General features: G+C 40.7%; 1 protein-coding gene across 2 annotated transcripts in view; it reads right to left on the reverse strand.

Annotated features, from left to right (window-relative positions):
- Positions 1-15,442, reverse strand: part of AHCTF1 (AT-hook containing transcription factor 1) — a 224,478-nt gene that overhangs the window by 124,302 nt on the left and 84,734 nt on the right. For both annotated transcript variants that reach the window (XM_075862729.1, XM_075862728.1), the window contains exons 18-20: positions 5,152-5,275; positions 3,889-3,945; positions 3,053-3,199 (exon numbers count right to left, since the gene is read on the reverse strand). In XM_075862729.1, coding sequence (XP_075718844.1) covers positions 3,053-3,199; positions 3,889-3,945; positions 5,152-5,275 — 328 coding nt within the window. The remainder of the gene's footprint in view (positions 1-3,052; positions 3,200-3,888; positions 3,946-5,151; positions 5,276-15,442) is intronic.

Consider the following 15,442-nt stretch of genomic DNA (forward strand, 5'->3'; position numbering starts at 1 on the left):
ATATAATCTATAACTAGCCTTGCAAAAAACAAGCCCTCATACCGCTCTGTCCACGAAAAATTAAACCGTTCTGGTTCTCACAAAAGTAATTTTATTGTGCAAAAAGTTGTAAAAACTAAAAAAGTGCTAAAAATTAGGTATCGCCGGAATCTGACTGACCCGCAGAATAAAGTTATGTAATCGTTTTTTTTTCATTATTTTTTATTTCTGAAAAAAGAAGCAAAAAAAATACAAAAGTAGTGATCCTTTAGAAGAGGAACATAACATGTAATTTAAAGAGGCTCTGTCACCACATTATAAGTGCCCTATCTCCTATATAAGGAGATGGGCGCTGTAATGCTTTTTATTTGAAAATAAACGATCTATTTTCACAACGTTAGGAGCGATTTTGGTTTATGCTAATGAGCTTTCTTAATGCCCAAGTGGGCGTACTTTTACTTTCGACCAAGTGGGCGTTGTACAGAGGAGTGCATGACGCTGACCAATCGGCATCATGCACTCCTCTCCATTCATTTACACTGCAGGTTAGGAGGTTAGACAGTTCAAACCCCTCGTTTCTCCCGGCACTAGCCAGGATAAAGGAGGGGGGGATGCTGAGAGCTCACTAGAGCGAGGGCTTTTTACCCAATTTTGCAGCATAAAGCAATGTGGTTTCTTTACCACATGCAATGCTGCAATTTTGGGAATTGCTCCATCTAGTGACCAGCAATGGGAAATATAAATTAGAATCCAATTGAATCCAATTTATAATATTTCCTGACTCGTGAAAAAAAAAAAAAAAATTAGAACAATGTTTAATCACCTATACACTAATTGTTTAACAAAAAAAAAAATAAATCATGTTTTGCTGGCAACAAATTCCCTTTAAGAAACTTTCTAAATGCTGAATACTTTGAGGGGTGAAGTTTTTAAAATGGGGTGACTTATTGGGGGTTTCTAATAACAAAGACCCTCAGTCACTTCACAACTGAATTGGGCCCTGTAAAAATAGCCTTTTTACATTTTTTTGAAAGTGTAAGAAATTGCTGATAACGTTCAAAGCCTTGTAACGTCCTAGAAAAATAAAAGGATGTTCAAAAAACTATGCCAATCTAAAGTAGACATATGTGGGATGTTAATTAGCAACAATTGTGGGTGGTATAACTGCCTGTCTTACAAGCAAATACATTTAAATTTAGAAAAATGCAAAATTTTCGCAAAATTTTGGTGTTTTTCACAATTAAATACTGAATGTAATAGAGAAAATTTTGCCAGTAACAAAGTCCAACATGTCACGAGAAAACAATCTCAGAATCTCTTGGATAGGTAAAAGCATTCCAAAGTTACCATAAAGCGAAACATGTCATTTGAAAAATGAGGCTCTGTCAGGAAGGTCAAAAGTGGCCAAAGAGGGAAGGGCTTAATGTAGATGATTATGGTAACAGTTAATTTAAACCAAAACTTTAGTGTTTCAGAAAATTAGAATATTATATAAGCCAAATTTCAAAAATGATATTTTAATACTGAAATGTTGGTCTACTGAAATGTACAGCATATGCACTCGATACATGGTCGGGGCTCCTTTTGCATGAATTACTGCATCAACGCAGCGTGGCATGGAGGTGATCAGCCTGTGGCACTGCTGAGGGGTTATGGAAGGCCAGGTTGCTTTGATAGCGGCCTTCAGCTTGTCTGCATTGTTGGGTCTGGTGTCTCATCTTCCTCTTGATAATTCACTATAGATTCTCTATGGGGTTTAGGTCAGGCGAGTTTGCTGGCCCATCAAGCACGGAGATACTGTTATTAAACCAGGTATTGGTACTTTCGGCAGTGTGGGCAGGTGCCAAGTCCTGCTGGAAAATTAAATCAGCATCTCCATAAAGCTTGTCAGCAGAGGAAAGCACTAAGTGCTGTAATATTTCCTGCTAGACGGCTGCGCTGACTCTGGACTTTGGACCACTGAGCAACAATTGTTGGTCCACTGTGTTCTATAAAGTCCAGTTTTCACATGAAAGTAAATTTTGCATTTAATTTGGAAATCAAGGTCCCAGAGTCTGGAGGAAGAGTGGAGAGGCATCAATCCAAGTTGCTTGCGGTCCAGTTCCCACAGTTCGTGATGGTTTGGGGAGCCATGTCATCTGCTGGTGTTTGTCCACTGCCACGCCGCATTGATGCAGTAATTCATGCAGAGTCGGAGCCCCGGCCAAGTATTGAGGGCATATACTGGACATACTTTTCAGTAGGCCAACATTTCGGTATTAAAAATCATTTCTGAAATTGGGCTTATATAATATTCTAATTTTCTGAGACACTAAGTTTTGAGTTTTCATTAACTGTTAGCCATAATTATCAACATTAAAAGAAAAAAATGCTGGAAATAGATCTGTGTGTAATGAATCTATATAATATATGAGTTTCACTTTTTGGATTGAATTACTGAAATCAACTTTTTGATGTTCTAATTCATCGAGAAGGACTAATAAATATAATGAATTATATAGACAGGGCAATTATTGTTTTTTAAAAAAATATTAAAGTAGGAGAAATCTAAAAAGATATTCTGGGAAACCCCCTTCTTCGGGGGGGGGGGGGGCGGATTTCAGTAGACTGTGCCAAGTGAACTCAATAGAATTAGTAGAAATCCGTCTTGACTTTTCCATCTAGCAGAGCCGGTTTCAAGGGAAGTTAGTGTATTTAGAGATCTGTAATGAGAGGTAGGGCAATCTATACACTTTAGGCTCTGTTCACATCTGCGTCGGAGGCACCATTAGGGGCCTACGTCACACATCCGGCATGGTTTACCAGACACTATATTGCAGCATGCTGCGCTATTGTGTCCGGTAAAATCACGGCCACCCCGACGGACCCCATTAAAGGCAATGGGTTCCGTCGGCAACCGGCTGTGTCGTTGTGCAAGGGAACAGTTGGTTCAGTTATTCCCTTGTTCTGCTCCTCTGATACAGCAGAACGGAACTGCACAACGCATATACAAATTCAATGTAAATGGGCGGCAATGCACACATTTTCTTACTAAAAACTAACAGAAAATTATCTTGTAAGAAATAAAAAATACCTGATAATCATTGTGATCCAGAAGCCAAAAGCCTTGAATAAGCTTTATAAGACCACAGGGTACAGAAAAAGCTGTAGGGAACGATTCTATGGAAGAATCCGGCTTATCTGGGAAAGAGTACATCACATCCAACAAGAAATAAACGGTCTGTTATACAGGTGGTTAAGGTTGGTCAAGATATAAATGAAATATGTTAGTTAGTAAATAAAAAGACAATGCTTTGCAATAAAGATAAAAAGTGGGTGTCCAACCTGGACAACCCTTACCTAAAGCAAGCCATCTATTTCCCATGCATTTCGCCACACATATGATGGGCAACCATCGCAGCAGTTTGTCGTTCTGCCGAACAGAGGGGGTCCTGAGCAGGGGACGCCTCATTCTATGAAGTACATAAGCCCTAATAAGACAAGTGTCGTTGAATTTAAAACAGTTTTATTGTGATAGGTAAGTTGATGGAAACTTATGAGGTGAATGCAAAACAAGTGACAAAATGATCTTGAGATTCAACATTGACAGTTTGTACGGACACATGCTGCCAGCACTCTAGCCAAGTGCCGAGAAGGGAGGAATTTGGCCGCTGCTCCACATCGCTGGAAAGTTACCTTGCTATCCATTTTTTACGATTGCAGATGCGATTGTGATCTGGCAAGGGACTTAGGGTTTCACCATGCCGGAGTTTTCTTATAACCATCATTAAAAAATAAGTATGCAGTTGATTTATCAATTAAAACCAAATACATCTATCATTATCCTAATCCTGGTCAAACTATTTGTGCTCTTGAACACACCCTTAAGGATCAATCTCAATAGTTTCATGGTAAATCAGAAAAGGATACAATTGCATGTTTGTTAATTTCTTCTGCATCTTCTAGTAGGTACAAATCTAGAAGCGCCTGCAACAAAATAAATGTTAGAAGCGGTTACTGAAAATGGAAACTATTAATATGCGGTGGGAGCGTCTACATTTATCAAGATTAACATGTGCTAAACACCATATTTTAAAGAGTAGCTTCATTTTAAAATCTAACTCAATAGCAGGTAAAGATAGAAGTAGCTTTGAAATAGACGTTAATGCTTTGTCACCTAAAGAATCTATCCCTGGACAAAGTTCCTTAGGATGAGTTGACTGTCCCACAGCAGTCTGTCAGAAGCAAACTTATTAATTTGCTGTTTTTAAAGCTTCCAGAGCAGTGAGGTGGTGGTGGAAGGGCACTTTCTAAGGTAGGAAAGCCCACCTTCAAACTGAATCACTGTATGAAATTACCTTGAAAGGGTGACCCCTTCGTTCTAGAGATCCATTGTGGTCATAATGGTCAGACTTGCACCAATCATGAAGTTGAGGCACAGTAAACAATATGCCATAACTTAAAATGGTACCTAACTTTGCAGATGACTTTTCAGAATAAGCGGTCATATTTGTGTACTACTTCTGGCCATTATAGGACTTTTATTCTGCATTTTTTTTTAGCAGTTTTCCCTCCTGCAGGCTCTGTGTGCAATTCTCAGAGATCTGAGCTAGTGGGCGGAGCCTAACTTCTATCACATTCTATACACTTCACACATAGAAAAGGAGAATCCTGCTCTTCTATCTAGATCACATATATAGGAGTTGCAGCAGCATGGAGGAGATTATACAGCAGTAATGAGCAATGTAGCGGAGAATCCAGCACTGGTGTGACATAGGAATCTTACCAACAGTCTGTGTGTTTCTGCTCCTGCTTCCTCCCCCTGCTCACCTCTCCCTTCTCTATAGACTTGAATGCAGTGCCTGTTGATGACTTCTGCCCCCTCCTGCTCTCCATAGAGACTCGTATGGCACGCAGTGAAGTGACACCCCCCCCCCACCTTCTGAAGCCCCTCAATTCTGATCTGTATCCAGGGACGACAGCAGGGAGTGGACAGATTACAAGAATGGAGACACCTAGTGGTAGTAACTTTACTTAGAATTTACATGGATAAAACTAAATTTTAATTACGTAAATTATAAAAGTTTATATGTGAGATATATTAGACTAGAATAAGTGGTTTAAAAAGTTAGTGTAACGTTAGTTTGAAGAATAGAACACTGAAAATCACGGAAAATATGAAACATGGCTTACATGTACTGTAGCAGGTGGATATTTGCCTGTACCACCTTCATCTCTCTTCCATAAATGTTGAACTCTCTCTCCAAGCTGGCAAATCATATTATCAATCATCAAGGTAGAAGCATTCCATTTACCTCTGCCATATTGGAAATAGTAAAAAGGGGTTACTTTATATCTCGTGTGGCAGGATGCACAAACATTTCAAGCATGTTTAAACAGAAACATCAGTTAATACTAAAACAAAAAAAAAACACATTAAAGCCCTTTAAATGTTTTTTTTTTAACCAGTTAGTGACAGCTAATATCTTTTCACAGCGGTCACTAACGGGTCTTGGGCTAGGGCACGCCTAGTCCTGGTGTCCCGTACGGGCTCGAGCGAGTGTGCGGCCATTTAACCCCTCGCAGCATGCCTATTAGTCCACGCCTCATGCCTGTCAGTATACCAAAGAATTATTGCCTGTCAGTGTAAAACTAAAGTATTCCAAAGCAGTATTTAAGCGATCAGAAACAAGATTGAGACTTATAATGTGGTGACAGAGCCTATTTAAGTGCCCTCTCCCCTACATAAGGAGATCGGCGATATAATGTAGGTGACAGAAGTGCTTTTTATTTAGAAAAACGATTTTTACCACTCTGAGCGATTTTTAGCTTTATGCTAATTAGTTTCTTAATGCCCAAGTGGGCGTGTTTTTACTTTAGACCAAGTGGGCGTTGTACAGAGGAGTGTATGACGCTGACCAATCAGCGTCATACGCTTCACTCCATTCATTTACACTGCACTAGCGATATAGCTATATCGTTATGTGCAGCCACATACACAAATACGGACATTACTGCAGTGTCCTGACTATGAATATACATTACCTCCAGCCAGTACGTGATGTGTATTCAGAATCCTGACACTTCTGAATCTTTTCTGTGAGATAACAGCAAGGCAAACGTAATCTCGTTTGAAATGACAGGTTACATCGTAATCTCTCGCTATTACGCTTGCCTTACTGTAAATCTCACAGAGACGTTACAGAAGTGACAGGATTCTGAATACACATCACGTCCTGGCTGGAGGTAATGTATATTCATTATCAGGACACTGCAGTAATGTTATAGTGTGTTTATGTGTCTGCACATAGCGATATCGCTAGTGCTGTGTAAAAGAACGGAGAGTAGTGTATGGCACTGATTGGTCAACGTCATACACTCCTGTACAACGTCCACTTGGTCTAAAGTAAAAACACGCACACTTGGGCATTAAGGAACTCATTAGCATAAAGCTAAAAATCGCTCATAAAGTGGTAAAAATGCATCTTTTTTCTAAATAAAAAGCACTGCTGTCACCTACATTACAGCGCCGATCTCGTTATGTAGGAGATAGGGCACTTACAATGTGGTGACAGAGCCTCTTTAAAGGGAATGTGTCGCTAGAAAGTTCTTTTTTTCTAGTTAAACAGTTAGTATTTACATGATTAGACATTGTTCTAATTTGTTTTAATTTTTTCACAAGTCAGGAAATATTATAAATTAGATTTTAATTTATAACATTTCCCTGTGCTGGTCACTAGAGGGAGCAATTCCCAAAAATGCAGCATTGGCATGTGGTAAAGCAACCACATTGCTTTATGCTGCAAAATTTGAGAAGACACACTCGCTCTAGTATCCTCAAACAATCCCCCCTCCTTTATCCTGGCTAGTGCAAGGAGAAAGGAGGGGATTGAATGTTCAAACCTCCTACACTGTGTGCCGCCATTTTTTGAGCGAATACACAGTGTAGTAGGCTTACATACAGTGGTAATCACACACTAAAACACGAATAAAGACAAACATAACTTACCTGCTCCTGCCGCCGCCACCTCAGATCGCTTCTGAACACGTCCGGAAGCCGCAACCGGAAGTAGTCATCTTACTATCCGGCCGCGGCTTCCGGTCCACAAGAAAGTGGCGCCGGATATCGCTCGGCCGAAAACCTTCCATTTGGACTGTGTGGGAGCGGCGCATGCGCCGTTATGACACAGACGGCGTACACCATAGTGAATGCGTACGGCTCCCGTTCGCATTCTCTATGGGGATGTATGTGCCGTATTCCATCTCTGTATGTCGTTAATCGACACATACAGAGATGAAACAAAAAATGGCAGCCCCCATAGTGAAGTAAAAGTTAGAAAAAAAAAGTAAAAAACACACAAATATGTATTTTAATAAAACACTTAAAGGAACAGTGTTACCACAAAAAAAATTTTAATACGTTAAAGATGTTAGTGCTTTATTAAAAACGTTTAGATTAATTTGTGTGTTTGTGTGTTACTTTTTCTTATTTTTACACTTTTTCTTCCCTATGGGGGCTGCCATTTTTTTTTCCATTTCTGTATGTGTCGATTAACGACACATACAGACATGGAATACGGCAGCTCCAGTCCCATAGGGACTGCGAACGGGGCCTGTTCCATCCACTTCTGTGTACGCCATCTGTGTGGGAACGGCGCATGCGCCGCTCCCACACAGTCCAATTTGAAATGCGCGCCGTCCGGCGCCATTTTCCTGTGGACCGGAAGATTACTACTTCCGGTCGCGGCTTCCGGACTTGTGCACTTGGACCAGCGGCAGCAGACGGAGCGGACGGGCCGGAGGGAGCCGCGGCGGCAGGAGCAGGTAAGAGATTTCTATCTATGTTCGTGTTTGTGTGTGTTTACTACGGTATGTAAACCTTCTACACTGTGTGTTAGCTCAAAAAATGGTGACACAGTGTAGGAGGTTAGACCGTTCAATCCCCTTGTTTATCCTGGCAGTAGCCAGGATAAAGGAGGGGGGGATGCTGAGAGCTCACTAGAGCGAGGGCTTTTTACCCAATTTTGCAGCATAAAGCAATGTGGTTGCTTTACCACATGCAATGCTGCAATTTTGGGAATGGCTCCATCTAGTGACCAAAAATGGGAAATATTATAACTTAGAATCCAATTTATAATATTTCCTGACTCGTGAAAAAAAAAAAAAAAATTAGAACAATGTTTAATCACCTATACACTAATTGTTTAACTAAAAAAAAATAAAAAAAAAAAAATCATGTTTTGCTGGCAACACATTCCCTTTAAAGCAAATTGATATAAAAAAAAAAAAAATCTGCGACACCAGTCATTTAAATGGAATGTGCCGCTAGAAGTTTTAGATTTTTTTTCAGTTAAACCTTATTTAGGTGATTACACATTGTTTTAATTTTTTCACAAGTCAGGAAATAACATTTCCATGTGCTGGGCACTAGAGGGAGCAGCTCCCAAAATTGCAGAATGGTCAATGTGGTAAAGCAACCTCATTGATGTATGCTGCAAATTTTGGGTAGACACACTCTCCTCTAGTGTCCTCACACAATCCCCCCCCCCTCCCTTCTGGCTAGTGCCAGGAAAAGGAAGGGTTTGAATCTTCAAACCTTCTACACTGTGTGCCGCCATTTTCTGAGCGACTGAACAGTGTAGGAGGATTAAATACAGGGCTCAGCAGACCGTATATAACACACAAACATAATACACACATCACATACACCAACATAAAATTACCTGCCGCAGCCTCCGCTGGTCTACACTCCTATTCCTTGCGCCTGAACATATGGCCGGAAGCCGCGGCCGGAAGTCGTCATCTGACTGTCCGGCAGAGTCTTCCTGTCCACATGAAAATGGCACCAGATTTCGCTCTGCGAACGAACTTCGTTTTGGTCTGTGTGGGAGCAGAGCATGCGCCGTTCCCACACAGACTGCGTACGCTTCTAAGAATGGAACTGCTTCCGTTCACATTCTCTATGGGGTTGTATGTGCCGTATTCCATCTCTGTATGTGTCGTTAATCGACATACAGAGATGAAAAAAAAAGGCAGCCCCCATAGAGAAGTAAAAGTAAGAACAATGTAAAAAGTAGAACATGGGAACACAAATAAATACAATTTATATCATATTAAAAGCAATAGGATAAAAAAAATGACACCTTCCCTTTAAAAAATAATGTGAAAAAAAACACAACTTAATGGCTCTTGGAATGCGGCAATGCAAAAACATTTTTATTTGAAAGTGTTTTTATTGTAGTAAAACAAAAAACAATACATATTTGGTATAGCCGTAATTCCATCAACACATGGAATAAAAGTAATTTGCATTATATTGAAATCCAAGAACAATGGTGTAAATGCGGTATTCTCTAATGAAAAAGTAGGGGGAAAAAACATTGTGCCCCAAAACGGTGTCATTAAAAAATACAGCTCACCCTGCAAAAGAAAAAAAATATATAATAATATATAAATCCTCTAACAGCTGTCTATGGAAAAATAAAGTTCTAGATGTTTGAATGTGACGACTAAAAAACACAGAAAAAAATTGCTCAGTCATAAAGGCCTTAGAAAGGCTGTTCACTAAAGGGTTACGACTCATGCACACTGCCTGCGATTATGTGCACAGACGGCCGTGGAGTGTTATTTATAATCACGGAGCGTGCACATAGAAGATGTGCATTGACTCTAAACATCACAGACCGCAAATGCGGCCCATAAATGACATGTCCTATAATTTTGCAGTCCGGACTCCCGGCCAATGCATGGACCGTGAAAACCACGTCGTGTGCATTGGCCCATAGAACATAATGTGTCTTATACTATCCGAAATTCAGATAGTATGCGTACCGTAATGGACGGTCGTGTGCATGAGGCTTTAACCCCTTCCCGACATTTGTCGTAAGCATAAGTCATGGAAAGCCAGGGCTTCCCGCAAAATGTCGTATATTTACGACAAATGCTTGGAACCGGCTCAGAAGCTGAGTCGGTGCCATCATCCCCGGATGTCTTGCTGTATCTGACAGCTTACATCTTGCTGTAACGGCGGGGACCGAAGTTAGCTTCGATCCCTGCCATTAACCCCTTAAATGTAGCCGTCAAAACCGATCGATACATTTAAGGTGCTTGCAGCTCATCAACACCCCAGCAATGAAATAGCCGTGGTGTCGGTGGCCGCAATGGCAACCGGAGGCCTAATACTGGCTACCCGGTGTGCCTAGAACGGAAAACTTCCAGCCCCCACCCGAAGGCGGAGCCTGAAAGGCTTCCGTAGCTGCCGGAAAGATGGCACCGGGTCAGGATATGAGCCGGCGTCATCAGCGGTGGATATCCGCTGTATGTTACAGCTGACATCCACTTGTAACGGCAGGAATCGGAGCTAGCTCCAATCCCTGCCATAACCCCTCAGATGCAGCGATTGGATCCGATCGCTGCATCTTTGTGGTTGCTAGCAGATCGGCAGCTGTGCCCTGCAATCGCACGACTGCTGACTGCTATTATGACACCAGGAGTCCTAACAATGGCCTCCTGTTTGCCATTACAGAAGCCGATTAGGCCCCGCTCGGAGGCGAAGCCTAATCGGCTTGCTGTCAGTGAATGACTGACAGATCTAATACATTGCACTACATAGGTAGTGCAATGTATTAGAAAAAAAATCTGACAGTTGGACCTTCAAGTCCCCTAGTGGGACTAAAGTAAAGTGAAAAAAAAAATGGAAAAGTTGTAAAAAAAAAAAAAGTTTTAAGTAATAAAACACAATCATCCTTTTTCCCTTATCAAGTCCTTTATTATTGAAAAAAATAAACAATACATATTTGGTATCGCCGCGACTGGTACGGCGTTAAAAAAAACCGTAAAAAATAATGCCAGAATGTGTTTTTTTGGTCACTTTGCCCTACAAAAATTGAAATAAAAAGTGATCAAAAAGTCGCAAGTATCCAAAAATGGTACCTATAAAAACTATAGCTCATCTCGCAAAAAATAAGCCCTCATACATCGTAGTCGACGACAAAATTAAAAAGTTATGGTTCTCACAACATGGTGACAGAATACATTCTTTTTACAAAAGTTATTTTATTGTGCAAAAAGTTGTAAAACATAAAAAAAGTGCTATAAATTAGGTATCGCCGGAATCGTACTGACCCGCAGAATAAGGTTAACATGTAATTTATAACGCATGGTGAACTCTGTATAAAAGAAAACCCCTAAAAAACGATGGCAGAAATGCAGTTTTTTGGCACCCTGCCTCTCAAAAAATAGGATAAAAAGTGATCAAAACGTCGCATGTATCCCAAAATGGTACCAATAACAACTACAGCTCGTCCTGCAAAAAAAAAAAAACAGCCCTCATACCACTAAGTCTATGAAAAAAATAAAATTAGTTACGGTTCCAATAAATCAGGAAATAAAAATATGCAGTTGTGCAGATCAGAGGGGAACATTTCATATGTTTCAAGAGGCGATTTATCAAGGACCTAAAATTAGGGAATCAGTAAGGGGGGGGCCCCAAACATATCTAATAGAAGCGAGGGTGCCCGTATTATACCAGGACAATACTTCCTAGCAAAATTCCCCAAACTGCAAAGGTGCGGACCAAAAGGGGGATAAGTAAAGACACCATTTATCAGTCAGACACCAGCCTGTGCAGAAAGGATTGCTTCACAGCGTAACACACATCTATGGATTATTTTATTGTTTACCCCATTATTATACCCCCTGACTATGCCCCTGATGTACTCTACCCAGCTTACATATGCCCCACATTATAAATGGAAAACACCAGTAAAACTCCAAACAAAACCACCAAGCAAAATCCACGCTCCAAAAGCGAAATGGCGCTCCCACCCATCTGAGCCCTACAGCGTGCCCAAACAGCAGTTTACTTCCACATATATGGCACCGCCATAGCCTGGAGAACCCTTTTAACAGTTTTTGGGATGTATGTTTCCAGTGGCATAAGCTGGGCACGACATACTTGCCACTGAATTGGCAATTCTGGGGAAAAGTTTGAATTTTTACTTTGCACCATACGCAGCGCATTTATTTATGGAAAAGACCTGTGGGGTGAAAATGCCCACTACACCCCTTAATAAATGCCTTGAGGGGTGTAGTTTCTAAAATGGGGTCACTTCTGGGGGGTTTCTTTTATTATTTCCCATCTGAGCCTCTGCAATCGTGAACCAATTCTGTGTAAATCGCCAAATTAGGCCTCAATTTCGCATTGGTATTCTCTCACTCCTGAGCCCTGTCAAATGTCCAGGCAAAAGATTAGGGCCCCATGTAGGTTGATTCTAAAACCGGGAAACACAGCATAATAATTAGAGAGCTGTCTTTTTATGATGGCACAAGCTGGGTACCACATATTGGCATATCTATTGAAAAATCCCATTTTTACTCTGCAATATCGAGTGCACTCTATTTATGAAAAACACCTGCGGGGTTAACATGCTCACTACACCCCTAGGTGAATACCTTGAGGGGTGTAGTTTTCCAAAATGGGGTCAATTGTGGGGGGGGGGGGGTTGCCACTGTTTTGGTCCCACAGGTGTTTTGGGTTTTGCAAATGCGACCAGAAACCAATCCAGCAAAATCTGTAGTCCGAAAGCCAAATGGCTCTCCTCCCCTTCTGAGCCCTGCCGTGTGCCCAAAAATTCATTTATAACCACATATGGGGTATTACCATACTCGGGAGAAATTGCTTAACAAATGTTAGGGATCTTTCTCTGCTTTATTTTTTTGAGAAAATGAAAAATGTCGCACTAAAAGGTACGTTATATTTTCACTGCCCAATTCAAATAAAATCGATGAAACCGCTGTGGGGTCAAAGTGCTCACTACACTAAATTCCTCAAAGGGTGTAGTATCACAAATGGAGTCCCTTTTGGGTAGTTTCCACTGTACTGGTACCTTAGGGGCTTTGCAAAAGCGACATGGTGTCAAGAAGCCAATCCAGCAATATCCGTGCTCCAAAAGCCAAATGGCGCTCCTTCCCTTCTGATCCTTGCCGTGTGCCCAAACAGCCGTTTATAACCACATATGGGATATTGCTGTACTCGGGAGAAGTTGCTTTACAAATGTTGGGGTTCTTTTGTTGGGAAAATGAAAAAAATTGAGCTGAAACTACATCTTATTGAAGAAAAAGGGATTTTTTTTATTTTCACTGCCCAATTCTAATAAATTCTATGAAACACATGTGGGGTCAAAATGCTCACTACACCCCTAGATGGATTCTTCAAGGGGTGTAGTTTCCTAAATGGAGTCACTTTTTTGGTGTTTTCACTGTTTGGTCCCACAGGTGCTTTGCAAATTTGACATGGCCGCCGCAAACCATTCCTGCAAAATTTGAGCTCCGAATGCCAAATGGCACGCTTTCCCTTCTAAGCCATGCCGTGTGTCCAAACAGCCGTTTATGACCACATGTGGGATATTGTTTAGCTCGGGAGAAATTGCTTCACAAATTTTGCGATGCTTATTCTCCTTTAGTCCTTGTGGAAATGAGAAAAAAAATTAGCTAAACCTACATTTTCTTTGAAAGAATGTTAATTTCCATTTTCACAGCCTATTTCCAATAATTTCTGCAATAAACCTGTAGGGTCAAAACGCTCACTGTACCCATGAATAATTTCCTTAAGGGGTGTAGTTTCCCAAATGGGGTCACTTTTGGGGGATTTCCAAGGTTTTGGCACTGCAAGAGCCCTTCAAACCTGACATGGTGCCTAAAATATATTCTAATAATAAAAAGGAGGCCCAAAATCCACTAGGTGCTCCTTTGCTTCGGATGCCGGTGCTTCAGTCCATTAGCACACTAGGGCCACATGTGGGATATTTTCTAAAACTGCAGAACCTGGGCAATAAATATTGAGTTGTGTTTCTCTGGTAAAACTTTGTGTTACAAAAAAAATGAATTAAAAATGAATTTCTGAAACAAAAAAATGTAATTTGTAAATTTCACCTCTACTTTGGTTTTGAATTCCTGTGAAACGTCTAAAGGGTTAAGAAACTTTCTAAATGCGGTTTTGAATACTTTGAGGGGCGACTTATGGTAGGTTTCTAATATATAAGGCCCTAAAAACCACTTCACAACATAACTGGCCCCTGTAAAAATAGCCTTTTGAAATTTTCTTGAAAATGTGAGAAATTGCTGCTAAAGTTCTAAGCCTTGTAACGTCCTAGAAATATAAAAAGGATGTTCAAAAAATAATGTCAATCTCATGTAGACATGTGGGGGATGTTAATTAGCGACTATTTTGTGTGGTATAACTGCCTGTCTTACAAGCAGATACATTTAAAATTAGAAAAATGCTAATTTTTCACTACATTTTGTTGTTTTCCACATTTATATACTGAATGTATCGAGCAAACTTTGCCAGTAACACGAAGTCCAATGTGTCACGAGAAAATCTCAGAATCGCTTGGATAGGTAAAAGCATTCCAACGTTACCACAAAGTGTCAAATTTGAAAAATGAGGGTCTGTCAAGAAGGTCAAAAGTGGCTAACGAGGGAAGGGGTTAAAAAACATAAATGATAAGATCCTCAATGTGTGTTGTGTTTACACATGGAAACGGTGGCATAGAAATAAAAATGAGTTATGAACACGAGAAAGATGGAACCTCTGGCTTTGTTAGTCTCCACGGATCACATACCCCCAATACCCAGTAAGAGGTATTAACCCCTTAATGACCGCCGATAAGCCTTTTCACGGCGGTCATTAGTGGGCTTTATTCTGATGCAATAACCGTTTCACGGCGCTGCATCAGGATAAATAAACAGCGCAGGGAGCCTTTAAATCTCCCTGCTCTCAGAGACCAGAGGTAGCCGAGGGCATCCCTGCTCGAACGTGTGAGATCGATATTAGTATCAATCTCACCCGTTTAACCCCTCAGATGCAGCGCTAAATAGCATGCGCTGCAAGCTCCCTCTCCGTCTCATCCCACCGACACCCGGCGATAAGATCGCCGAGTGTCTGTGTCTCCGATGGCAGCCGGGGGCCTAATAAAGGCCCCCAGGTCGGCCTGTAGCGAATGCCTGCTAGGTCATGCCAGAGGCATGACCCAGCAGATGCCTGTCCGTTTTAAACAAAAGTATTGCAGTGTATTATAATAGCGATCGGATGATCGCATATTAAAGTCCCCTAGTGGGAATAGTATAAAAAAAAAAAAAAAGTTGAACAAAGTTAACAAAAAAAAGTTAAAAAAAAAAAAGAATGAAAACCCCACTTTTTCCCCTTACAAAATGCTTTACTAGTAAAAAAAACAACAAAATAAAGCAAAAACGTTACACACATTTAGTATCGCCACGTCCGTAAGGACCCTGACTATAAAGCGGTTACATTATTTAACCCGCAAGGTGAACGCCGTAAAAAATAAAATACAAATGGAAAAATTGCTGTTTTCTTTTAATCCTGACAAAAAAAAAAAAAAAAAAGTGATCAAAAAGTCGCATCTAGTCCAAAATGGTACCAATAAAAACTACAAGTCGTCCCGAAAAAACAAACCCTCGTACA

The sequence above is a fragment of the Rhinoderma darwinii genome, chromosome 4 (assembly GCF_050947455.1).
Source record: "Rhinoderma darwinii isolate aRhiDar2 chromosome 4, aRhiDar2.hap1, whole genome shotgun sequence".
Taxonomy (NCBI): Eukaryota; Metazoa; Chordata; class Amphibia; order Anura; family Rhinodermatidae; genus Rhinoderma; species Rhinoderma darwinii.